Source organism: Genypterus blacodes, unplaced genomic scaffold (assembly GCF_046128005.1).
Source record: "Genypterus blacodes isolate CSIRO-AG114 ecotype Tasmania unplaced genomic scaffold, CSIRO-AGI_Gbla_v1 ptg000029l_1, whole genome shotgun sequence".
Taxonomy (NCBI): domain Eukaryota; kingdom Metazoa; phylum Chordata; class Actinopteri; order Ophidiiformes; family Ophidiidae; genus Genypterus; species Genypterus blacodes.
The window spans coordinates 3,144,757-3,172,398 of NW_027466842.1; the positions used below are offsets into that span (position 1 = coordinate 3,144,757).

Here is a 27,642-nt window from a genome sequence, read left to right on the forward strand (position 1 = left end):
ACACAGAAAGGGGGTAATGTTGTTTACTCACGGGTGGCCATGTTGGAGGCGAGACAAACGCAAATGCCATACATACGGGCCTGCAGCTTGGCAGGTGTGTTACCTGTGGCGCTTTCAGGAAACACTTCATTCGGCTGTACAACAGCCGACCGAAAGCGATTAAATGAGTCAGACAGCTGGGAAGAGGAAGAAGGAGCTTCATTTCCCTCATGATCCTCAAATCTACTGCAACTCGCGTTTTTATTCGACCACATATGATCCCCGTGCTGTCGGTCCAGCACGCTGGGGACAGACAGAGAGAGAGGAGTGCTTCCTGATAATAGGTGCGTCTTAGTTCCATTCCAGTGATTGACTGCGCACGGCTTCCACCGTCGGAGCTCGGGCCATTGACGCATTGTGGAGTCGACAGGGGGTAGCACTGCAACCCCGGCTTCTCTACACAACACTGGCATCCGTGAGCGAAACCGCGATGGCCGTGGTGCAGCTCGAAAGGGAGGATCACCAACCGGAGAACGGCTTCGTGTCCCCCGAAACCACTTCGCCGGGGCTGCTGACACGCATCGACGGTAGCGTTCTGCCATTTCTCGGGGGATTTGGGAAGTACCAGAAACAGCTGATCGTCCTGACTTGGATCCCGGCGATATTTATTGGATTCAGCCAGTACTCTGACAATTTTCTTCTTGCCCAGCCAAACAACACATGCATTCAGCCGCTGGCGAACATAACAAATCTGACTACTATCAGAAATCATTCTTCGTTGTTTCACAATCCAAAAAATAGCAGCACGCGTCCACTTTATATCTATGCCAATGGAAGTTACGGCACCCACAATGACACGGCCAACATGCAATGTATGTGCAAGGAGTGGACGTTTGAGCTGCACACTGGACTTGTGCAAAACGTGGTTACAAAGGTAAGCTGTCCATCTCTATCATCTGTATCATTTTCATGCCATTATGTCTCTGTGTGTCTACCCCCCCATAACCGCTCTATAGGAAAATCCTATTTGGGATCTATTCATGGTGGCAAGTGGGAGAAATCCTGGCACTCATCAACACTAGAGACGCTCCTTTTTAAACACACCACATTCGGGGCGAGAGCGCCGGTCGCGGTACATTTCCTAATCCTGCTACAATCGCGTTGAATGTATTTTCACTGATTCTGGTTAGGTTGTGGCAGTGCCTCCATTATTGCATCATAGGCGCGTGTTACAGCCCCGATTGCGTTAATGATCTCCCAAAAATGACACGCGAATGTCGGATCTGAGAGACGGCGTACCGTGCTGACACTGACTCATCGCAACAGCTGATACTGTGTGACCTGACGCATTGAGATGCCACCACATTGGCTCATTGGAGGTAAAAGAGCAGCGCCGGTGGAATTCACCGGTTGTCGTACCGACATAACACACAGGAAGCCAAGCACATTTGATTTAGAGCAAAGGTCATTATTGCTCTGTCTCGAATAAAGCAATCCCATCCCTCACCAAACATCTCCCTCCCTATATCAGCACTCACCAATCAGCAGTGTGATATTCTAATAGCCTTTTGTATTATGGCCTTTTAATCTGCCTCTGCTACTCAACAGTGATGTCTTTACCTTTCATCAGGTCAATACACCATTGTAATATTCCTGTCAAAGTCAGCAGGAGGATACAGTGAGTCTGCAGTCATCACTTGTTCTGCACAGCCTGAGCTGAAGGAGGGAGGATTTTATATCTTATTACGCCTATCAGCTCCTCTTCCATTGTGGATGCTGCATGCTCATATCAAGTTATATTTTTATTAAGGACTTTTTTAGCCACCCTAACTTGAAATAGATGTGTTGGAATCACAAAAGTAAAACAGATGTTTAAATTGTAGCTATTTTTGCTGCCTGATTCGTGCCTTCTAAAATTATCAAAAGGCTTATCAGGCAGTTTCATCTGAAGTCAATCTCAGTTCTCTGTGGGGTTTTTGGCTCAGTGATGCCAACAGTCCATCTGCTTATCACTGAGTATGTCTCCATTGAAATAAAGCACATCAAAGGCAACTCTGGTATTTCGTTCTAGCACAACCCTAAGGTCAGTGTGAGTCTTATTTTCTTTTCCTCTCCACATTTGGGAGGCGATGTTGCATGTTCAGTATGTAAGTGGGAACTTTTAAAATACGCCCTCCACCTGCAACTGAACGCTCAAGTGCAAATGCAGAGAAAAGAAGGGGAAGAAAATAAAATGTCTCATCAGCCTATGGGTTGGAAAAAACGTTTGTTATCACTACACAAGGCCTGTCCTTACATACTGAGTGGTTTGTTACCTGTAGGTCCTAATATCTGTGTTGCCCTTGCACACACAAACCAAGAATGTCATGTTGACACTGCAGATCTGTGACGGAGCAGAGCAGTCGGGGGAAAGTGTGTCGCTGTGCCCTTCGGTGACCTGTGCAGTAGAAATTCTGACAAGGTCGTCATTTGAGGAAAGCGAATCAGATGGCATGCTGACCACTCTCAAAATGGAGCCCAAATAGAGAAGGAATGGTCTCTTCCACTTCTCATTTACGTGGTCTATTTTCATGTGATCTGAGTGGAAACTGACCCCCTTTCGCCAGCTTTGAGAAATACCCTGACACTACAGCAGGAAGTGATGACTGGGCACATCTTCCTGTGTTTGGATTGCATAGGCATAAATGTTCACGGCCCTAGTCTGGAGCAGAGTGCTATGAAATGTGTTTGTATCAGAATGTATGAACACACTTTAACCCCTTAATGCTCTGTTAACACTCAATATCCTGTATTTTGTCTCCGGATTAAAAGGAGTAACGGCAGCGTAGGGATGCGTCTGCTCACTCTTTTGATGGAGGTGGCAGAGGTTGCGGTTCAGTGAAGGATGGTTAAGGAGGCCCTGTCTAATTGAGTCAAAGCTCTCCTCAGGGCCCATCTTAATTGGACTGAGCCATGGAAATGAGAATGTATCATTACTCTGAGACAGCTAGAGTCTCCCTGCAACCTACACTACTGACACACTACACTATTACATTTTTTTAAGCTACAATACACATTTTTACACACAGCGGCCACCTCACTACGCACACTTTCATAATGTAATACACTCCAGTACAACAGCCCTGGAAGGAATTGTACTTTGTGAAGCCTATACGTTTCAGTTTGTGTTGACATGATGTGTTCAAAGGAGTATAAATCAGCACATATATGACACTGTTGCACCAAAAAGAACCTAAGAATGTCTACAAGTGTCTATTATTCGGAATTTGGAGACTGCATTTAAATGTACAAGTGTACCTAACAACGTAGCAACTCACTGTAGTTGCCACAGTGTTAAGGTTAAAGTAATGTATGAGTAAGATAAGGAAGATATGTATGTTGTCCACGTATGTTGTATGTTGTCGCGTACACCCAGACCCAATATCACTGTGATGGAGGTTACACACCCATAGATCTGAAAGATGATACTGTAGTTAAACACCCATCGAGGCCTCTCAGCTCCATGTCCCCTCATACTGTTTACCCAGCTGGCTGGCTCCTTCCACAGACCCTGGATCAGTGTGGGACAGTTGGAAACAGTCTCAGCTGTCAAGAGGGTATGACCTGACTGCAGATACCCAGTCAGCACACAATGATAGCCACTCACAGCAACAGCTGCAGGGGAAGATGCTTATGTGACCAAAAGATAAAACTTTGTGGAGGCTCTGAGTGTATGTAACAAAGTGTGTGCGGCTGGCTTGGTTCTGATAAGTGTTATTTTGTAAGAGGGAGGGGAGAACATCGTGGGGTGTCTGACCTTTGGCCATGGTTTGGGGTTATTACAAGGATTAAGTGGTGGAATGCAGGTTCTGGGATTGCTGATTGTGGATACACATCATCTCTCCTTCTCCTCAAATTACTGTTGGTCTCAGACACATAGTTATGGTTCATTAGTACACATGGATAATAATTGATAATTAAAAAAGGGACAAATGTTTTGCCGTCTCACACCACACTTTGGAGGAACTATATCATATTTAACCACCCAGCTAGTTAAATATGTTTGCCAATAAAATCAGGTGGAATTCAAAACAGCATCCTATCCATGATCCAAAACAATAAACCCTAGATTTGGTGAAGGTTACGATTTTGTGGAAATGTCAACTGACGTAGTGTTAGATATGACTACACTGTCAGGTCTCTAGCCTAAACACTCACTACAACACTACTGCAAAATAAGGCCTCAAAAAAGGCCATAGTGATGAATCAACAACTCTGTGACATGGTGTCAGCAAAAAACTCCATTGGATTGCAGGAGCATGTAACTATGTATTACATTATATTGTAACAATGTAAATTATAAAGATCAGAAACTTCTTTTATTAACCTTTTTTGACTTCTTTGCTACAGCCGCCTGCACTGGAATGTGTATTATATTTATGGCTGCGTCTGGCTTTCAGTTCTACCCTCTTTTCTACTAAATTCCTATTATTATCTCATCTACCACTACAATGTATCGTCTCAGCCCATGGATGAGGCAGTGGTGCTAAAACATACAGTTCGAAGTGGAAAGAGACTGATAACCACTGCGATGGTCTGTTGCTAGGCAGTAACTATGCAGTAATCTCTCCACATGCCTTCCACCCTCTCCCCACAACTGCTTTTAGGCGTTTCTATCACTCTCTTTTGCACATTAGATTTTCCCTTGAGTTCCCTGTTGTTCTCCTCATTTCTCTGTGTTCTGTGTTGTCTTCACACTCACATCTGTTCCCCGTTCATTTCTTATGCTGCTTCCCGTTCCACTTCTTTCCTCCGTCCTCCTGTGCTTTCCCTCCGCTCCCTATCCTATCTCCTCTCCGACTTCCCCTCCTTCGAACCCCCAACACCACTGTGCAGCTCGATGCACTGTACTAGTGTGCAGTTGCAGCTGAGGGCTTCTTCATTGGGGCTAATGAGGCTCGCTGTTGCAGAGTGACCAGTCGTTTGAGAGCGGCTGACCACCACCCCAGGGGATTTAGTGGAATGGCTCCTTGCTGTTCGGTGTTGCACGCCTTCTGTCAGCTCATACATCTATATGTTTCTGCCTTCACACAACTCTGCAATAGCAAGGGAGCAACAAACAAGAATAATAATAGGGGCATAGACTGTCTGCATGACTTTGAACCACTGAACCACAGTGTGTTGTGGTTTCTCTGCTCTTGTGTAGCTGCAGTTCTATCCATATTTTACCACTTTTCCTAATAGCAGTTAGGGTGTTCATTAATAATTGTGTTTGATCTAGATCAGGGAGTTGCCTGGTTAATTATACATCTCAATGGCCAGATGATTTTTAAATAAGCAATATTTATGACAATATACCAGTCTTAGCACCTTGGTCATTTTACTTGGTTACACATTTTAACAGCATTATCACTTAGACATGGTTGCTTTGTCTTGTGCATGTGACTTGGAAATTCTGACACAACATTGGACATCTGTCTGTGGTCACCCTATAAAACCTGTTCTGCACAGTCATCAATTTGTTACGCGGTCCTCATGCCTCTGCACGCTTAAGAGTTTCATTTCACACAGACTTTATTTGTCATTGTCTCAGTGGACCCATGTTTGTCTTGGCATTGTGCAACAGAGACTTGTTTGCGGCCCTTCATATATTTGCCTCTACTGATATCTATACTGAAAGCAAGAATGAGCAGCATGCTTGGATCATGTGATGGCTGCATGGCTGTGGGCAGTCCTGGAACTTTCCTTCTGAAAAGGTCACCATGATCGGGGTTATGAGAGGTCAGAGATTAGGTTAAGGACGTTAAGAGACATTTTTTTTATATTTCAAGCAAAGGACTTCTTACTCCCATGGCTTATATTGTTTGATGTGTGGATTAGTCATTGCAGACTTTAGGTCTGTATTGATCTGCTTCTGACCGTGTGATGCAATCACCCTAGGTTCTCATCTACCTTCCACTAGGATGACTAAGTATAACTGGTGTATTTTTTGAGCAGTGAGTTTATTCCTAGAGACAATAAAAGTGCTCTCTGAAATAGTCAACACTTTATCGATCCACTGGGCTCCACATTTACTACTACAGATGCCTACAGTTATTGCTGGTGCTTTGTTCTAGGTGTACTGTGTCACTAGTAGCGCTGTATGTGCCGGGAACAACCAGCCTGTTGTTTATTTATGCAAAGGGGGCACATAGTGTTTCTTGCACTCTGGAGATCACTATGCTGCATGTGAGTAGAGTTTCCGTAATTGTCAGAAAGACGGGAGGTAGAGAAAGAGGAGAGATGCCTCACAACACAGAGCATAGGATGGAAACTTACATGTCAAAATCATTATTTGTTTGACCATGTAAACTGAAACGGAAAGAATTGCTATTTGATTTTTGGTATTGTGGTGACCCTTTTATTTATGTCTGTGTTTATCTCTCTCTGCAGTGGAGCCTGGTGTGTGACTCAGCATGGAAAGTCCATATCGCAAAGTTCTCTCTCTTGGTGGGTTCCATCTTCGGATACCTGGTGTTTGGAATCCTTGCCGACTGGTAAGATTTGTCTACATTTTCGCTTACGACTGCCGTTTCACACCAAAACAGATAATACAACCAACAGATTCATGTTTGGCAAAATGAATTCTTTTGACTTGATTCCACAGGTTTGGTCGCCACCCAGTACTGATAATCTCAGTGCTCTTCATGCTGGTGTTTGGCCTGACCGTCGCCTTCTCAGTCAACGTCCCCATGTTCAGCACCCTGCGCTTCTTTGAGGGCTTCTGCTTGGCGGGGATTACCCTTTCTCTCTACGTCCTCAGTAAGTTCTTTATCTTCAAATTAAACCCCTGCTCTAAGTATTTTCATTGACTTCTTTTTTGGCCACTTTGAAAGGTAGTTTTTTTGTTTTGCCTCAGGGTTTTTCAAAGATCCACCACATGTGATACGCCTGTGACTTATGTTTGCACTGATCACAGGCTCTCTTAAGGAATCGCCCACCACGCTAGAGCATTGTATGAAACGCAGGACTGTTAAATGGAACCTAAGCAGTTTGCTTACCATAGAACAAATCAAACTGGTTTGTTGTGCAATTAGTGCCATTTCAAGGAAGTAAGCAGCTCTTTTATTGTCCATTGTGAGTTCAAAGTGAGGAACAGTCAGCTAATCCTTATGGCCGTGTCCAAGTAACGAAAAACAAACTGCACATGTACTGTAGGGAAAATGAGTACTCTGAAGTACACAATCATGACAGTTACCTCTCATTTGTTAAATTAATTTGACCATGGCTTTAATTCGCTGTAAACTAATAGAAATAAAAATAGATTTGCGGTTCACAATTGGGCAATTGAACCTACTGTGATATGCTTTAAGTTAATTCTTTCTTTTCATACTTTTATAAGCTAATGTAAAACCTGAAGATCACATGTGTGGAAATGCATCCAGTAAGTACCTATAACATCCATATCCTCATTCCTGCTGCATAGCACAGAGGGTGTGTGGCCTAGTAGTGAAGTGTTAAGGCATGAGTTCCACTCATCACTTAAGTGTCTATACACTCCATAATGTTCATGGAGATTAATCCCCTCTGTTGATTTGCACATCTCCCAGCACAGTATAAGATTAAAAGAGCAATCATCTCTGGAAATGTTGTGCTAGTTGCATGGGATGACAGAGAAGGGACTTTTGATAGCGTCCTGGTAATTGGCCTTGCAGTTGATGCACACTCTGGTCTCAGCGATGGATCCTTAAAAGCCTCTTTGGTCGCGGTAATTGACCAGTGCAAAGGGCGGTTGGAGAGTGGAGAGCAGGGAAAGGAGGGAGGGAGTGATTGTGAGATGATGCAGGAGGGGGCCTTCGCCGTCCTTGTCACTCTAATTTACTCTACACCGTATACCTTGGAAAGCTTCGCCACGCTCCCAAAATAGATGGACCGTTTAGTCCACTCTCAGAACAAGGGAGAGAGGGTCAGACAGAGGGAGCCATGTGCCAACAGCGGGGGAGGGAACTCATAGAACTTGAAATGAACTTGACATTGCCATCCATTCTTTTTTCAGCCTAGAATCCATGGTTCTCAGCCTCGGGGTTCGGAACCCAAGAGGGGCCATCCATGAATTTTGCTGCATCACAGCATGTTTCTGCTTTGCTGCTGTACAAACATATTAATCATGTTTGTCTCTCTGATTTTCCACTAATTTGTGCCTTCGTTTGCCATCGCTCCTACATTTGTGCAATTTGGTTTAAACAAATGTAAGTGAGATGGAATAGAAGAGGGAAAACATTTGAATACCAGAGCAGCTGACCAGTGTTTAAGCCTTCCGATGGGCGAAAAGGGAGTTTTACTTTTATTCACTAAACTAATGGCTAAAAATGGTGCTTTCTCTCCCAAACAAAATTCCCTCATTATTTGCTGTCTGTTTCTTTTATTGGTCTTCCATTCTCACTGTTTTAATTTGATTGTCTTGATGTATTGATTGCGTTCAATCTGAGTGCGCTACACAGGTCTTAATGTTGGTTGGTTCACAGGCTGTGTGACTGGAAAAAGATGACTGCCACTTAAGTTTGTTGTGACTGCTTGTTAATGGTGAGGATGTGACATAAAGGAGCTACGCCACACTACAAGACTATGCAAATATGTATTGTTCATATTGCACTTGTGTTTGTACATAAGTGAAAGTTGTCTGTGATGCTCATTAGAATGTGAGATGCTTGTATATTGTATTATTTCAGACCACACATGCCAGAACACACTTCATTTTAGCAGCACTGGCTAAATAGGCTATCTATTAATATGAAACCTATACTAACTCCAAAGAGCAGTCTCTCCAGAGCATCTATAGTAACCTGAGTCCACCTGCTACCTTAAAGCAAACAGCCGCTGTCCCGTAAATTGACCTGTATAAACCCAGACTGAGAGGTTTGGGTCATGGAACCAGATTGTATAACCAGAACTGATCCGTTTGTATCAACAGCAAACACAGGTTCTCCTCGGGTCCTTGCATCTGAAAGGCCAAGTCAGGATCATTCAGGTTTCCATGTAACAGTAGATAGTAGATTGGTAGGTAGGTACTTTATTCATCCCCTTGGGCAAATTCCAGAAGTAGTTCTAATATGTGAAATAATATTTGAAACCTTTTCCACATGAACCTTTTCCAGTTTTCCGCTCCTTTGGAAATGTATTGTAAAAGTACTGAATTTACTTTACATTGGCTATTAAGACTGACATACATTGACATATGGAGACAAATGGAGACTATAAATTGGTATAGACCATACTGCTGCCATTGTCTCTGATCATATGTCCTATGTCACATTCTGTCACATGATATTTTCCACTCAGCCATTCTGTATTGACAACACTACACTCGTGCTGGTCAAAATGTACACACACTGTATAGACAAGCATATTGTTTAGAAATCACTGTGTGTGGTGTTTGATGCAGTCTTGAGATGTGCTTCAACTGTTGCGGCTGATGTTGGATCAGCTCTGTCGGTCATATGACATTTCTGCATCAGAAGCATGGAACCCACGTGACTCCTCTTTTGTGGCTTGCTTTGTTTGACTCCGCTTACTAAGGAATGTCGGCACCAAATCCCGACTTTAGATGTGTTTACACAGGGAGACATTACAGTAATCTCCAATATGCAATCTTGACCCAAGAATCTTGCATTGGTCGATTGGTAAATCATCTGGACCGTTCAGATTTCATGTTCAGTTTGATAAATCTATGTGGCCGCCGTGTTCACTCATATTACCCTGGAAGTAGCAGGGAGGCAGTAGTCGAGTGGGTAGAGCGTCCGCTTAAGAACCGGAGGGTTGCCGGTTCGAGTCCCTGAGCAAGGCACCGAACCCTCAAGTGCTCCCCCCTCTGCGAAGGGTGGTAATATAATGTAATGTAAGTCGCTTTGGATAAAAGCGTCCGCCAAATGATCGTAATGTAATGTAATGTAAAGTAGCAGGTGATCCTTTAAATATGACGACAAGTGTTTGTGCACTGCTACCAGCCATTCTGGCAAGATGGCCTGTTGGCTTTGGGCCCACTGCTACATGGCTGATGTGACGTGACACCTCATGAGGCAACTGGCGCCCGATGCTATGCAGAGTCTGTAATAAAAGGGACAGGGCGCGGACAAACTAGAAAGGATGGGTGGTGACAAAAACAGTGATGGATAGGAATGAAGAAACTGAATTCGCAACACTTTTTATTATTATCTTGGATTCTGCGGAGTGCTAGACTGTGATGCAATGTGACAGGATTGCTCATGGCATGTTACGGGGAATGTTGCTGTACGGTAACACGAGGCCGTCTCATGTATAACCACCCAGACGGATGCATCATCCCTCCACCACATTGATCTATGTTGGCTATGAAGCATACCGACAGAGAAAAAAAGCCGTTAGCTATAGAAAGTCATCTGATGCCGCGCTGCTATTTATATCTGGCTGCTCCATCCATTTGTGTTAGCATTTTTAGCATCTTAGCACCGTGCAGCCAACGCGAGGCCCTGGCACTTATAGCTCAGGGTTACGGTGTTGCTCGCAAATGTGTTTTTTTAAAGTACATATACACCCCTGACCCTTACCTCTTACCCCACCCCCACAGACACACACACACACAAACACATGCGCACACAACGCACATCAGTGAGCTGAGTCATGCAAGCTGGCTGTGCTGGGTGGGTTTGTGGTTGTGTTCTGGGCCACTGTGCTGGAACTTGTTTTTTGTTGATGCGTGCATTTCCTAAAAAAATATTATCAGCTGGTCTGGAGGGTGGAAAACTTTTCTTTTATGACGTAATTCCATATTATAACTGTGATGAAAGCCAATATTTACTGTGATTAAAAGGATTTGATTTCTTATCACAAGTATGTCATTTAATATAGATGGTTTGTGTTTTTCATCTCACCATCCCACATTTTATAAAACCAACAATTACATGCAGATGTGTCCAAAAAAGCAGTAAGCTGGAGGAGTTGAAACACATCACATGAGTACTGCTGGTTTCCTTTGGTTGAATCTGTGGCTTGTCTATACATGTCCTGGGTATGTACAAGATGCAATTTGCAAAGAGATACTTCAGAGTAGAAATACAGAAACGCATAGAAGGAGGCTGAGAAAGAGAATCCATCTCTCATATACTCCTGAGTCTTGTGTCTTTCGGCTGAATAACCTCTGACACACATGAGCGGTGACTCAGTGGGTGCCTGTACTGCTCTGATTGTGATGATCTAGAAAGAAAACATGTTCATAAAAGGATGTTGTCAAGGGATAGAGGATTCTTTGTAGGTTTGATGCCACATTTCTTTCCCTTTGAGATCCTACGTAAACGCACCATGTAGTATTTACTATTATACAGAAGTATTGCATTTTTCATTGGAATCTTTACAACACTCCACTCTAAATCACAATTTTGCCTTTAATCATAGTCAAAGCAAATACTCTGAGTATTGAAGGAACTGTGTAGCACAATCAAGCAAAAATCATTTTTCTTTCATTTATTTCCAAGTACAGATTTCATATACTAAGCATTTAAAGTTACAAGAAATGCCAAGTAATTATTAAAAATTGATTGTAGATAATACAAGGCAGTGCACAACTGTGAATTACCCATCAATTTGGAAAAAACTGCATGGTCTTGAGCTGAGTAATGGAACTGTGCCCCAGACTTAATATGACTTTGTTTGCAAAGCCCATTTAGTGCTGTGGTTTTGTAATGACTCCTAGCTGAAACTGCTGATGTTGCCACTTATGGACATATGTTGGGTCTCGTCTGGCATCCACTGGAACAAAATTTCCCTTTAACTGCAGTGATCAATACGGCAGCTTTGTCAGCCATTCTAACTACCTCATTAATGAGCTTGTCAATCACAAAGGAGACGCGAGGCAGGAGCAGGAAGCCTTCCCGCATTGTAACTAAAGATTTGGGGTTATTCAGAATTTTTAAGTGGAATCTGAGATTGTTAAAGGCAGCGTCAAAATGGATTTGTCTATGAGGTTTTTTTTCTCTTCAAAGATGCATTTGAGAAAAGGAGCAACTGCGTGTATTCCACTAGTGATGACTGAGCCTGTGCAACGACACTGATGGATCTTCCTTTCAGAATCCTAGAGTGAAACCAGCAAATAAAGACGTATAGGGTAAAGACAGAACACGAGCCGAGCTTTGGAATAGTATCGACTTTTCCCCGGGTTGATGTCAAGGCCACCAATACAACAACAGTACCATCAGTAATATATTATTACAAAGTCAACACCAGCTACCTATAGCTTTGAATCATCATCAGTCATCAGTGTGGATGAATCGTACTATTCAGACGTCTCTTCGACAGTCAATAGACACATTTCCCCCATGGCAAAGATAGTATTCAGAAATATCCAAACTGTATATACAAATTGTAAAAGAGTAATGTTGCTGCTGACACACCCAGGCATTGTATTGACTGAGTGGGTTGTTTGCTGTCACTCCTTTCGTACATTAACTATTACATTACTGGGCTTGCACCTGTAGGGATTGGTTACGGTTTATACTACATTTAACGACATTCACCAGAAGCGATCTCAATGTAATAAGACGTGTGATATTATATTGCTGTGTTATTTGCTCTGTCAAAGCTGATCGCAGTCGGTGTTGCATGGTATAATCGCGCTGAAAAAGTAACTTGATACTACAGTTTGTAAAGGGTACTAGAGGACAGCGCCTGCAAAGCACGCACAGACACACTCATGCACGCACACAGCTGTACTTGTACGTGAGAGAGTGAGTCAATGTGTTTCTCAATGCATTTAGGGGAAGATGTTCAGTGGTTTTGGTTTGTTCAGCAAGTTGTTCCCTTTAATAATATTGCCTGGATTTGTCTTTATTTATGTTTGTATTCTTTGTTGCAATAATCATTTTTGTATTAATGCATGTTAAAATTAAAATGTTTTATTTATTATTATTAATTTTATATTCAGTGCAAGTACATTTTACATAGAATTGTTTGCGTTGCCCCCCCTATTACTACATGCATTCATCTGTGTTTACACGTGTGAGAGGTAAAGGGCAGAATAGAGGAAGGGGAGGAGGGGAAGCAGTGTGTGCGTGTGTGTGTGTATATGTATGTGTGTGTCTACAATATGTATGCAGGTATTTATTTGTGTGTGAATGGATCCCATTGTGTCAATGTCACATTCTAGTTTGTCAGTAGAGCTCGAGAAGCCAGTTATTGTTGTTTGCCCACCTCCTCTCTGTACCTGTTTACTTATATTCTAAAGTGCCTGCTATCTACAATGGCAGGATTTGGCGAGATGTTGTCGTGGGATCAGACGAAACTTACTAACAAGAGTCTTTGTTCCTTTTAGTGTGGGGAATGGTGTAGTAAAGACAACCAGTGATGGAATACTCCCCTCTCCAGTGTCGCTAGTTCTTACACAGCAACAATGTAGGACAGAGGGCGTGTTGTATATGGCGCATGCAAATAATTTCCGACCAAAGAAAGCAATTTCCCTGTGATACAGAGGATGAACTGTCTTCAACCTTCCCCTCTGGCACGTCCCCTGTCTCCTGCCTGTCTTCTGATAAATGGGTGAAGTTGCACACTCAGTTTCTTCCTCTTTGGAGGGTTAAAGTTCTGTGTTTTGTGCAGAGTGTGCAGTCGTGGTGCGCTGAGAGGGATTCTTCTGTTATTTCAGCATTTCAGGCTACATGTGTTTTCCCCCCCCCCAGCCCGTCTTTTATTCAAGGAGTGCTGCTTGATAACTTGACGATCCAGTTCTGTCTGGCCCAGATTGAGGATTATTTCTTATTGAACCATGGTGTGAGAGAGAAATTGCGTGTCACAACCCCAGGCTATCTTACTCCACAAACACTCTTGAGTGAAGTCCAGTGTTTGGGTTGATCAACATTGACAACCTTTGCACTTTTTTCTGATCTACTGGATAGTATTTGAACTTGTGGGATTTAATCTTTTCATGCTGTTCATCATTAACCGCAGTCCCATTTGGTAGCTAAACATGTATGATCGTCTTACGTCTGAGAGAATTGTCAGCAGCTGTCAGGACCATTGTGTATCACCTTTATAGACCTGATGAAGACCTTTGACCTCGTCATTCACACTGTTAGTGTTCGACTGACTGTGTGCCAAAGCATCTTTATGGTCTTTTCTGATTACAGGGCAATTCTCACGTGCTTACCCTACATTCTTTATCACCTTTTCACCGCCATTACACAGGGGTGTAAAGTAACAAAGGAAAACTATTCAATTGCAATACTTCAGTATATTTTGAGAGTGGTTTGTGTTCTTTCTTTTATTTCACTTCATATACGAGAGCGAGGATAGAGAGATACAAGTTGAAATGTTTGTCTAGGTCTTGATTAGGGAAATACTGTTTGCTATCAATGCTGCACCGGCCCTGAGGGGCTCTGGCTTTACCATCGGCCGGAAATGGATCCGGAAGATCAAGTTACATTATATGGCCAAAGGTGTGTTGCCACCTGCCCATCACACCTATATGAGCATGTTGGACATCCAATTTCAAAGCAATGGGCATTAACATGGAGTTGTGCTGAGGCATCCTATGACACTGAGCACAACATTTCAACCCATTTTGCTGCCAGTGTTTGTCTATGGAGGTTGCTGCCTTTGTGCTTGATGTTACGGTCCCGTTAGGGATGGGTTTGGCTGAACGCGGCAGTGCCCCAAATATTTCAATTTGTATTTGCTTCTTCAGGTGTATAGTTCACAACCAACTGTTTTTTTTTCTCCCCAGATGTTGACCCCTGTTGACCCTGTGCACCTGTGTACAGCATTAACACATTTCTGTCTCAAAACAATCATGAAAATTCAGCAACTGCAGCACATCCACGCTTTTACCTACTACACCTGCAGCAAGGCCTGTAGTTGAAGACTTGGAATTACTGCAAGTGTTGCTAAAAATGAACAATAACTCCATGAAGCTAAATAGGTCAAGCTACCATGGCAAAATGTTCACAGTACAAAAGTCTCTTATTTTTCAGTACAACCAAATGCCACCAAGTCTCCTTATCATCACTCAACAGATCCAGCTGTTAGGCTCATGCAGTGAGGTCATAGCATGGGCCCATACGGACGTCATGTGACCAGGAAAAGGTCACGACATTAGCCTGAGGGTGCGGCTCCAGCATGGGCCTCTAGCGGTCAGCCAGACTGTTTCACTGTAAAACAATGGTCCTCCTTGACAGAACAGTCTTGTCATCTACTGTGGACTGAACCAGAGGCTGTTAATCGTACGCTTGTTTTGCGAAAGTCAGCAAAACAGCGCAAGCCTCTTAAACCAATTAATAATCAGGATAATCCTGATTAATAATTGGCTCCGTCTTTGATTATGGATTTTTCACACCCGTCTCTTCTGTTTTTTTAGTGCGAGTTGTCCCCTTTTTCATTACTCAGATGTTTCATAGTCCATCATGCCAGAGACCCCAGCGGCTTTGCATCTCTGGTAAAGGTTTAGTGTGTGACATCAGATTACTTATGGGTAGATTTATGTCAGTGGGGCACAGGCTGCAGCAAGGCATTGTGGGAATGCTGATCTAGTAGGTTGTGGAGGATTAGGGTCAGCAAGAGTAAGGAGCTCAGGCCTCCTTATTTTCCACAAAAGTTGGGTACATATTGCTGTAGTGCATATCTCCATGTTCTCCTGAATGTAGAACATTAAAGATTGTGAATGCATGCAGTTTGTATTACACGTGCTTGAGTTTCTTACATACAGCTCATCATGGGGCTCTGCATTCACGGTGGAGTGGCATGTTTAGTGCACATGACATTTGATACATAACTTAGGAATTCCAATCCCATGCAGCCCATAAGCAGGGAACCATAACGCTTCCCTTGCCGCACACTTGGAAGAGGGAGAGTGGAGGTTACTTAGTTCAATCTCAGCAGGTCTTGCACCCATCACCCTGCTCTCCACTCATTGGCTTTGTCATTCCAGCTGCGATAGTGTCTGTGAACAGAGACCATTATTCATGTCCTCAGAAGGGGGCATGTCCTAATTGAAATTCCAGGCTTTTCCTCTGGAAGGAAGCCATCGACACCCACTGTATTATACTGGCCTTGTCACCTTGAAAGGCCCATTTGGGGACTGTCCGCATTCCGGGAAAAGAATAAAAGATCCAGTGGGGCGCAAAAAAAAAAGTTGTGATGAACCCAAACGGGGTGAGCAGTGGTGGAGAAAAGAGTGGGACATTGTCAGAATTTACATGACTATTGGCTTTCTTTGGTTTGATGTGAGCCCGTTCTCTCTGCTGCAGTGTCTAAAGGGCTGAGCTGTCTGTGGTCACTGGCCTCCAGTGTGGCGTGCATGCTAATGCCCGTGAATGAATCGGTGCCATTCTGATGGAGGAGGAACGAGTACAAGGAACCTCTTTCTCGGTTCCCCTCTCACAGCGGCCTACTGTCTCCATCTGTTTACTGTCGTGGAACAACAACTGTAGACGCTGATTTATCTGCCAAATTAAATGTCTTGAAATTATTGCTCCAAATTTGAGCTGCAGCTGTTATTGACACACATTTTCATGTGTTCCATTAAGCAAGGAGGTAATGGCTTGAAAGCTGGTGTAATTAAACAAGAATGAATAGGTTTTTCGATGATTATCTACGTCTGTAATGACTGCATCAATATTATTTATACTGTGTGGTCTGGTATTACCTTGTCTTTTGCATCAGAACGCGGCAGATCCATGTCATCATCACTGGATTCGTGTTGAGGCCTGACCCTGACCTAGACGGAGGTTGTGTTGAATCATACTGTTGATTCGCATGAACTCTGTGGCTTATTTCTATCAGCTTGTGGAAAAATCTGATTAAAATCCCACATAAAGTTTACACAAGCGTTGTCAGTGTGTTGCTACCTTGTTCTCTTACATTGTGTGTGTCGTCCGCTGCAGAACATTTATTCATTCATTCTCTGTTGTTGTTCTCTCTACTAGGGGTTGAGGTGTGTCTGCCTGGATGGAGGTTCTCCATGACCATGGTGGCCAACTTTGTGGTGCTGGGTGGTCAGCTACTCATGCCTGGGGTGGCTTACCTCTGTCAAGACTGGCAGGTGCTCCAAGCTGTCATCATCTGCCCCCTGCTGCTCATGCTGTCCTACATCTGGTAAGGAACACACCTAAGCGCCTGATCTCTGTGTTTTTGCGCGACTTAACTCTCCACATCTCCCTCAGTACATTTCTGGACGAATTAGATTCCTTGCATCCAGTGTTTTATAGTCCAAATAAAACCTTGTTAAGCCAAAGATGCCGTGGTGGGTTTAACATGTTTTATTGGTGGCAAACAAAGAGGAATGAGAGGAACTTTTGCGTTCAAGGACATTTTCCAGTCGGGTATTCCCATCTGAATAAGATTGAATGTCTTATCGTTAACTTGTTTCCAATGACCTCTACTGGGACTGCAGTCTCTTTTTGCTCGGGCTCAGCCAATAAATAGCCACACATTCACCTCCATTTATCCTCCCATGGCACATGGTACACTAAGGCTCTACCGCTGTCTACAGAGCCAGCAGAGGATCACTCAAGATATTAGATTTTATCACCGGGGTGTGTCTGAACCATAAATATAGAGTCAAGCGTAGTCCAAAGGATCGGTTATCGGATTGACTTCTGATCAAACACCATTTGTGATAAGAATACGCAGAACTGATGGAGATTTGATGGGGATTAATTCAGTCGGAGAATAATGTAGCACAAAGGTCAGTGATCTTTGCTGGCATGATCACTGGCACACTGGTGAATGAATGTGTGACAGAAATTGATTAACGACTCCCATCATGAAACGCTAATGGAGACTTAAGGAAATTGTTGTAATTTAAGCTTTTTATTTGAGTTTGATTTTGAGTTGCTCTGTAAAAAAATAAAAATAAAAAGACTCCTTGGAAATTTGGCGTTTAACCTTCAGAGTGTTGATATCAAGGCGTCGGTATCAAACCACTGACGTCACAACTTCATTTCAGACTGCAACGTGTGGAACAAACTGTTTGACTTTGTTTACACATTGTTGGCTTTGTTTGTTGGCAATCTCGCTCTTTTTACGTCAACTAACTCATTGTGCAATTATGTATCTGCAAACATACTGATTGTGTGTGTGACCTAAGCAATCACAAGAAACACAGAGCCACATGTGTAAGATATCGGACATGCAGAATCTGTTGTAAACACCCTGCAGTCATTTCACAAGTGACTGCTCAGAAGCGCGTGTGCAATATTAATAGGCCGAACACGATACTGCTGAAGACATTCAAGTTTGAGATCATTCACAACTCTAAAGTGTGTGTGTGTGTGTGTGTGTGTGTGTTACACTGCAATGGAGTGGCATCCCAACTTAAGTGTCTCCCTATCATATAACTATAGTTTATTAAGTGGTGAAATGAATAGATTGATTGATGTAATGTGTCGATATGGCACAGTGGATCACAAAAAAGTCTAAATGCTGCACTTGTTGCTGCACCATGATGTAGTGGGCGTTCAATTCTCCCATTTAATTGTCTACATGAAGCTGATATAAATCACGAAGCATTTAATTCTGACTGGATTTTTCTATTGATAGGATCTTCCCAGAGTCACTGCGTTGGCTGCTGGCCACTCAGCAGTACTGCCGCTCCAAGTGGATTATGGGACACATAGCGAAGAAAAACCGAGTGATCACGGAGCTCGACCCCGAGGGCATCCTCACAGGTACTGAATGTATGAGTGAATGCAAGACGTAAAACATCAGCAGTGTGCGTCGACCCTCCATCTTCTTTCGTATTAAATATTCAAAGGCGTGCATCCCGTCATGAAATCTTTGGTGCAGTGTCTTTCTCTGAATATAGGCCTGCGTGGGTGTGTGGGGGTGTGTGTGTGTGTGTGCGTTCATTGCCAGGGTGTTGTTGTTATTGCACCCCAGCTGATTGACAAGGTTACATCCATTTCCTCTCTCCTGCTCGCCGTAATAACAGGCTACTCCAGAGGTATAGTGGAGGGAGCTTAGCATTATTCTTCAGCACTCTGAGGACTTGAATTGATTTCATGACTACTTTGGGGCAAGCGGACGAGCATGAATACACGCTGCAAAGACAGCAGATCTACACAGACATCACACACTTTGCTCCCGGCTGACCCAGGTTATTGTTACATGTCCACGTCAGGCATTGTTATCGGTTTGATTTGGACAAAGACAAAACATCTGCAAGACAAAGCACTCAGAATGTGCTTTTTTTCAGAACCCTGAGTCCATTTTGCTTATCCAGTAAAAGCAAGTAAACTGCAATTACACAAAGAAAGAACACTGCTTTGTCGTTTATTTATCACCTCTTGATTTTGCAGTTACAGGCTGTACACAACGCTTATATTTATATCACATACGTGGTCTTTGTGTACTGGATGTACCTACTGATGACTAATCTGCTCACACGCTCCACTGCTGCCACAGAAGAGTAATCAAGGGTGTTTTATCATGTCCTGAGGCACAACAAAGGCTTATTTTTGTGTTTGTAGGAAGTGATCTATAGATTTTAGTGTATATATATATCCGACATAGGTTTGATTCTTGGCTCTAGGATCAGCAGAACGGCTGCTGAGTGATTTACTGCTGCTTGATGTAACTTTGAAGCAGCGGTGTGGAATGCTGTCACATGCCTGTGTCAACACGGAGACACACAATCAGAAAGCAGAGGTGTGTTTCTGTGGCAACCCCGCTGTCTTTTATAAAAACATCCTGAAGGTGCCGAATCAACCAACAATTATGGGGCGTTGTCCTCAGAAACGGTTCCTGTTCTCCCTCTGAACATGGACGTACAGTTACCTGTCTCACGGAGCAGGAGAAGATGAGTCACGCAGGAGGAAAATAGGCTTGTTAGGTCTTTAAAAATGCGTCTTTGTCTTCTTGTCTGACTGTCTGTCTTTCTCATTCATCCTCAAATCTCTCTTTCATGTGTTAACTCTAAAGCGTCTTTGTCCGCAGAACTGCAGAGGGCCCTTCAGAGGAAACCCAAAAAGACTTGCATCGTGAAAATGGTCGGGACGAGGAACCTGTGGAAGAATATTGCCGTCCTCTGCGTCAACTCGTAAGTGTGTGTCGAATGTGTCATTGGGTTTATGGATTTTGTGTTTGAGGTCCGTGGGAGGGTGTGAAATCGGACGGAGAAAAAGGTGTGTGTGTGTGTGTGTGTGTGTGTGTGTGTGTGTGTGTGAAGCTCGATATAGCATCGATCCGTCGCCCCCTCCGCTCCTCCCAGCTGTCTGGCTCTCCGCACTTTCTTACTTCTCTTTTCTTTTCATCTAATTCAAGATTTCTGCTTTTCTCTCCATCCCAGACTTGATCTTTAGCTTAAGCAGACGCAGCACTGGCTCTGCTTCAGTGCACGCTGACTCCCCTACGCCAGCATAAATTTTACATGAGCTGTGTCCTTATGAAACATTAGACGGGCAAGACAGAGGGCACGCGTGGTCTGTGTGTGTGTGTGGGTGTGTGTGTGTCGATAAGTTTGTGTTTACATCTGTGCAGTTTCCCGATTTTGAAAGGAAAGAAAAAGTGATTAATCTTCCTCTTCCGAGCCCTCTCAAACCTCTTCATCTCCCTCTGCTTGGATCCTTTCTTGTTTCTATCATCCCTTCTTATATTCTAATATATTCTAATATATTCTCTCCTGCAAGATCTGTACAGTATCTATCCCAAACATTGAGCGATTCCCTAATTCTTCCCTCTTTTGCTCTGTATGTATTCCCCTCAGGCTAACTGGCTATGGAATCCACCACTGCTTTGCCCGTAGTATGATGGACCTGGACGTCCTGGAGACCACCATGTTTCATAACTTCTATGCAGACTATTACACCATGGCAGGCATCGCCGTGGCCTCCTGCATGGCGCTGTGCCCCGCCGTGGGACTGATGGGGCGGCGAGGCGGCCTTCTTATGTTCATGATCATCACCGCTCTGGCATCTCTGCTGCAGCTGGGCCTGCTCAACTGTGAGTGTCTTATGAACAAAGGCACACGCGCCCACTGACACATAGATGATACGGCTATCAGTGCTGGAGTTTAGTGGATTTGGATATGTGGCGTTGGAAATCAGCAACAGCCACTGAAATTAAATCTTTAACGCTTAAATACAGACATTAGTCCTCTTAAATTATAGGAAGAATTGGCAGTTGCAATAAGGCTTTTGAACGTAGTAAAACAAGCAACCGTGTGACAACTACAGTACTGAAACAGTCAGTCAGATAGAAATATGAAATAATTATTAAATCAAGTTATTAGAAAATAACTATGCCTGAAAATTAACTCAACAAAAGGAAAACTAAGCTTGAAATATGAATGTAATCCACCTTCGGCCTGTGAAACATCTCAGCAGCAAACAAATCCAGCCCACTTTTGCTAAATTTGGTTGAAAATTTGTGGATTTTATATCAAGAGTGTTTTAGCAGCATAAATTTATTAATAAATCACGTGCAGAGAAGCTACAAAGAAGATACACTGCTGTGGGTTTCTCTATATTGTTACATTGTCATAGAGGAGACTCCATTATCTTCTATTGTAAAAAGAGCATGCATATCAGCCAAATCTGTTAATCTAATCAACTAGATCTTTACTTTTATGCCACTCGAGGTCCTGGATGTCCGACTGAAATGATCTCAATTCCGCATCAGTGATGCCTCTGACACAACCTTCTACCTACAAGCTCATTTGTTTCTAATGGACGAGTCGAACATGATTACAACCAGCTGTTGTAGTCAATGTGTGCCAAGATCGCTCCGAATGATCAAAAAACTACTCAAGTCTGTTTACTCAGTGACAAAAGGGCTTGATGTAATGTTTAACCCCAGCTGACATGTAAAGGTTACACACAGGCTTCATTTTCACTTTGATGTTGTGCAACATGGTGTCGACATACCTGTGAATCTAATCTCGCCATATCTTTTAATTTCTCTTTATCTCTGGTGTAGTGTTGGGGAAGTACAGCCACCAACTGAAAATAGGTAAGACAACATTGTTATTCCTAAGCATTGTTAGTCTTTTCGATTTAACAAAATGTGCTGCATGCCTGTTTCTTCCTTTTGTGTTAAAGAGGAAGGAGGCCATTGTAAGAGGGAAGCCTAGTCTGTCTCCCCTGTTGATCAATCCCTTTATTCTCCCCTCACTAATCCCCCTCTGAGACGTTCTAGAGCCGATCATAGAACGGCCAATTGTGATCCTCTTCATGCCAACGTCGACAATTCAAGCCCAGGCCATCCTTAAGTAGTTGTGTGTGTCGTCGTAATCATCGCTAAATGAACAAAATAGACATTCGTACTGGAAAAGTTTCAGATCATTGCAAATCGTACATTCCAAAGCCATGAAAAAGGAAACGTTGTACAAATTGTCACGCCTATGCCTCTTGCTGTGTGTGTGTGTCTGTGTGTGTTTGTGTGTGTAGAGCGCTCAGATACACTGAAAAGGAACTTCTCCATTGCCTTCTCCATCATCGGCATGTTCTCCTCCCACGCCGTCAGCAACCTGAGCATCTTTTTCTGCGCCGAGATCACACCAACTGTGATAAGGTGAGTCCACTGACACACACTGCTGAGACTGCACCATCTGAGCGCTCAAGAGGAGGAGGAAATATGCATATGTGCAGGAATCGAAATGCTTCAAAACGGAATGGTTGTATATTTAGGTTTAAACGCAGGATCTGCTTTGCCCTGTATTCATTTAATGTTACAGGAATAATAAACGTTGGCGATTTCTCAAGTGGCATAACAAGCAAGTCGAGCCTCATATTGATTACCTCACCAATCCGTGTTGGATTTCCCCACATTACATGTTCCTGCAGATGGATTAGCTGCTCCGCCTCCTGTTAAAGGTGGAGGGGGTGAAATCATCGCATGGCTGAAAACAACACACACTCTCACAGTTCAGTGTCAGATGTAATTCACATCATGTACAAATAAGCTTTTCCTCCCATGAGGATATATGACACAGCACTGGATGTTCAGTGTTTCTGCTTATGTAAGGGGTGGCGATCTGTTGACAAGAGTGTTTGAAGCGCGCCCCCTGGTGTTTAACATAGACGATGACAAAGAGGAATGGGACTGCATGCTAAGGGGTGTGTGAGTGTTTGGTGGTGCTGCAGCACTCTCTGCTGCTGTACGGTAAAATGGCAACCATGCTGTTTGTCAGTGTAAGCACACAGTACAGATGAGAGCTCACTCTGTCAATAATCACTGCATCACTTACTTAAGTCGTAGGAAACTCAATATTATTGCAAGATGTATCTTCTCTGTTGGCTCATTGAGGCAAATTAAATTACTGCATTTCCTTTGTGAATTTAATAGGTGTCACTGACCGTCATTAACTTGTGAATGGTGATAACGTTTTGCATCTCGCCGTAGGGGCGGTGGTGTGGGTCTGGTCCTGGCCAGCGCCGGCTTCGGCATGTTGACGGCACCCATCATGGAGCTCCACAATCAGAAGGGTTATTTCCTTCACCATGTCATTTTTGCCTGCTGCACTCTCATCTGCATCATCTGCATTCTCCTGCTGCCCGAAACGCGGTACCAGCCCCTCCCCGAGACCCTGGCCGACGGCGAGCGCTACACTCGCCAGCCTCTTCTCCCCCCGAGGAAGCCTGGGGAGCAGCGCCTCCCGCTGACCAAGTCTGAGAGCAGCAGGGATTACACCCGGGTGCACGACACGCCTCTCCATGAGGCGGCTGCCGCTGCCACCATGGACTCCACTGCCTCCTCAGCTGTGGATTTGACCGCTCCATCAGTGATAGACATATGCGCCCCCACGTCCATGGAGGTCCACTTGGGCAAGTCTGAGCACAAAGACATCAACGGGCACTCTGTGTCATCCATACCCATGACTGTTATCACTCCCCTGCGTAGAGACAGCGTCATCCGTGCCAGTAAAGAGCACCTGCTTTCTTCCACTCCTTTACATGAGGCCTCAGGTGTCACAGAACCACTTTTGGGAAATGCAGAAGAACCTCCAGAAATTGTGATTGATAACGTCAAACCATTTGTGGATTCTTGCATTCCTGAGATGAATGACACTGATCCCCCGCTCTCAGAAGAGGCGGTGACCCCCCCTGCCACCGCACTTCACCCCACATCTTCAACAGACTCCTCTACTCCCTCTGGTTCTCAGCCTGTGCCTACCTCCATATTAGTCTGCACCACTCCCATCATCGAACCCCCGCCAAGCTCCATGTTGGAATCCCCTGACCACCTGGTCAATGACATCAGCGATATCAGCCTAGATGTTGACTCGACCCCTCCATGTTTACTGGAAGCCATTTCTGAGCCTTTAGGGGGCTCCCCTACACCATCTATGCATGACAGCAACCCTCCATCTCCTGTTCCTCTCGCAGACTATAACAACATTCCCACTAACCTCTCACCCGCCATCAGTACAGACTTAGTTGTTCCCATTCAGTCAGATTCCCTGTCAGCAGAGGAGCCAGCATCTACTCCTGCCATGTGTTTAGTGACCCCCTCTGACCCCCTCATAGACAGTGACGACTTGCCACAGTTAGACTCTACCTCTGTGTGTGTTAATGATGCCCCTTATCCTCCTCCTTCCCCCGTCCTAGTGACAGTTTCCCCTCCACGTACTTCTTCTCCACCCATTGACGCAGACCATGCGCCCCAGGGGGATTCCTCCACTGCCCCTGTCATAGGGAGTGTCACCGCCACTGCAACTCCACCGTCTTCCACCATTCTTCCCATAACAGACATTGTACACACCCCTACTCCAGAATCTACCATTTTGACTGTCACAGACGTTGTTCAACCCACACTGGGTTCAGCTGCTTCACTTGACATAGATTCACAACCACCCGCCATCACAGATTCTGGCTCCACAGAGGCGACTCCTGCCTCTGTAATAGACTGCACCATCTCCTCTCCTATAGACTCTGGTGTCCTTTCCGTCATGGACAGCACCAGCACAGAAAACAACACTATCAACGGAGCAGCGTCTTCGTGATTCAGGATGAAGCCTCGGCGTAGGACCCTGCTGCAGGTAGAACTCCACGTAGGGCTGCAGGTACATAATGACAGCCCCCGTATGGAGTTGAGCCAACGCGACTGACGGTGCTGCTGTATGTCTCTCAACGTCCACCTGCCTGCGATTAGCCAATAATGGGAGTGCGTAGGCGAGGGAGTGCCAGAGGCTTGTCTGTGACAATGTGACAGCATCTTATGCTTTTTGAATGTCACTGGACATCACCAGCCTATGAACTACTTACATGTAAATGAATGAAAATCACTGTCTGTTATTTTAAAGAGACTTAAATAATACTCGCAATCACAGAAATGTGTCGGCAAGCCTGGTGAGAAATGAAGCGACACAAAAAAATAAATCACTGGTTCAGTTTTGCTCCAGTTAAATGGCCGTCTGACGTTTTTGTATAGAAATATATCGCCTTACAGTGGTGGACAAAAAAATATCTGAATGTTACACAGTGTGTTGCCCTTAAAGAGGAGAAAATTCTAAATCTGAGTGATTTTCTAAATACAACGCCAAAAGCTGTTCTGACCAAAAAATACGTGTAGACGTAGTGCCAACAAAGTAGAAAATAACTTAATAGCTGCAGTATTTGCCTGTTTGGAGTGAAATACTGGTTCATGCAGTTTGCTGCAATAGACAAGAAATGAATCAAATGAACCCTATTCCAAAGTTGAATAACACTGTTTCCATGGTGTTCTAAAGAAATGAAAAACAGTGCGAAAAACAGGATTCAATGACTGAAAATTACATCACCATTTCTAGAATTCAGACAATTAAGACCGAGAATGCTAAATTGCTTTAATCTTGTGGTTCATTGTATGAAATGTGATATTAGAAACAAAAAAAAGAGACCCATATTTTGTTGGTCTGAAGTTATTTTTACAATTGTTCCAGTCAATGAAATTTATGGTATGCAAATTTTTTTGTGATATTGTAAGTAAATGCATACTTGACTATTGTGCTTGATTCTGTTTTTTTTAATTTTTTTTATTCTAATTATTATTTTTGATTAATCTCCCATGGTGTGCCCTTATTGTACAAACTATAGCTCATTCTTACAGTATTTGTGGCACCTTGGTGTGGTGGCACCTTCTTTGTTGCAGTGGGGGGGGGGGGCGAAGCATGACAAAAAAAAAAGCGATTGTGAATTGTGTCAGTGAAACAAAATGTTCAAAATAACAAAAGATTCTAAAGCTATTTTCTAGAAATGAAACCATGGATGACAAATTGTGTGATTTGATTGCCAGCTGTCTCAGCATTATTAACTCAAATCATGTGGTGATGTAAACATTTTTGTATGCTGTGGTCACATACGATGAAGTTTACATCGAAAACTGCAATACTTCATGCATTTGTCGACATGACATGTTGAAATTTTGGCCAAATGATTAATCATTTGTATAGATCTTAACATATTAACACATTTTCTTCCAAAGCCTGTCTCTATCTGTGGACAGAATTGTACTTGACTAAGATCTGTGTGTAACGTGACAATGGTTGCTTTGACGCAAGGCTGAGAAAGAGGTACAATATGATTAAAGATACATCTGTTTACAACAATCCTCATAAGAGTCACAATAATGATACTGTACTGTACAACTTCAGAGCCAACTGAATGATGTCTTGTCCTTGAAAATGTGATAAAAACTCTCTCACTCAGTATATTGTATTGCAAGTCATTTTTATCCAGGGAATGCTGGTGATCCAAGAGTACATAGTGTCATTGAGTAGTATAAGAAGACACCAGAAGATCTTGTAGTGCACCCACTTGTGCTTACGAAGCACCTTACAGCCACTTTACTCACCAAACGTCTCTTGTTTATCTCCGAGTATAAAATGTGCACTGACAAAAGGTTTCGTATCTATCCGATGTTTTTATAATTCCTGTTTGTGGTTGTTTTCCATGTTACTGACACCAAGCTTGGATCACCGTATGAAAGGTCTCATTTCATTAAGTATGTTATAAATGAATTGCTGAGTCAGACGTGTGTTTTCCATGATTGAGCCTTGTCATGTTATACAGATGCCACGCGAAAGCACAAAGCCCTGTAATCATGTGATTTTTGGGTTTGGTTGGATTGAAAAGGGAACGTTTAAGAGTAAGTGTGACTGAAAAAGTGATTATAGAATACATAGACATTTTTGTTTAAAACAAATGATGTTGACACAAGATGATGATTATAAATTCTTGGCCTGTGCGGTAGGTTATTGACGCTGAGCCCTCAGGTCTTTGCCTCACCGAAACCGACACTGATGTAAACACAGTGACACAGCACAATCTGGTGACTCCACTCTGATCTGCAGGCTAATGGGATCTTTCCCACCGAGTGAGCCTTCACTTCATCTCGGCTCTATAGAATCAGCGATATCAGCCTCAAACATTAGCAATATTGCCACCAGACACTGCTATGGGCACAACAAATTGTCAGACGCAGACATGATTTTGTTAATAATAAATGAAGGATCGCGTATGATGACAATATGGGATTGATGAATAGTTTTCACCCTGCAAATTAAAACTCTCAGGGACATGAAGTCCCCAGTGTACATGGCTGTGACTCTTAAATGAATGTAAAACAAACAAACTATGGATTGTACCACAATTTCAGATACTTTTTGTTTTGTTTTTGTTTCTCTGTTAACATGCATAATGCACTTGTACATAAGCCATACCTGTTGTTAAAATAAACCACTATTTATTGATCAACAATGGGTGTATAGTT

The 27,642-nt window shown here is 43.4% G+C and overlaps 1 protein-coding gene across 1 annotated transcript; it reads left to right on the forward strand.

Annotated features, from left to right (window-relative positions):
- LOC142994058 (solute carrier family 22 member 23-like) lies at positions 1–27,629 on the forward strand. Its single transcript, XM_076144728.1, has 10 exons — positions 1–913; positions 6,391–6,494; positions 6,605–6,759; positions 16,881–17,049; positions 18,496–18,623; positions 19,891–19,993; positions 20,660–20,895; positions 21,871–21,903; positions 22,341–22,464; positions 23,296–27,629. Exons 1-10 carry the CDS (start codon positions 470–472, stop codon positions 24,893–24,895), a joined length of 3,096 nt encoding a protein of 1,031 aa, XP_076000843.1. The 5' UTR covers positions 1–469; the 3' UTR covers positions 24,896–27,629.
- The last annotated feature ends 13 nt before the right edge of the window (positions 27,630–27,642 follow it).

What these genes read in the sequence shown, in the direction of transcription:
- LOC142994058 (XM_076144728.1), top strand. Translation starts at nt 470, where the DNA reads ATGGCCGTGGTGCAGCTCGAAAGGGAGGATCACCAACCGGAGAACGGC. An exon ending in CTCATGCTGTCCTACATCTG is followed by an intron (nt 17,050 to 18,495) that starts GTAAGGAACACA and finishes TTCTATTGATAG; the next exon opens with GATCTTCCCAGAGTCACTGC. An exon ending in GCAGCTGGGCCTGCTCAACT is followed by an intron (nt 20,896 to 21,870) that starts GTGAGTGTCTTA and finishes TCTCTGGTGTAG; the next exon opens with TGTTGGGGAAGTACAGCCAC.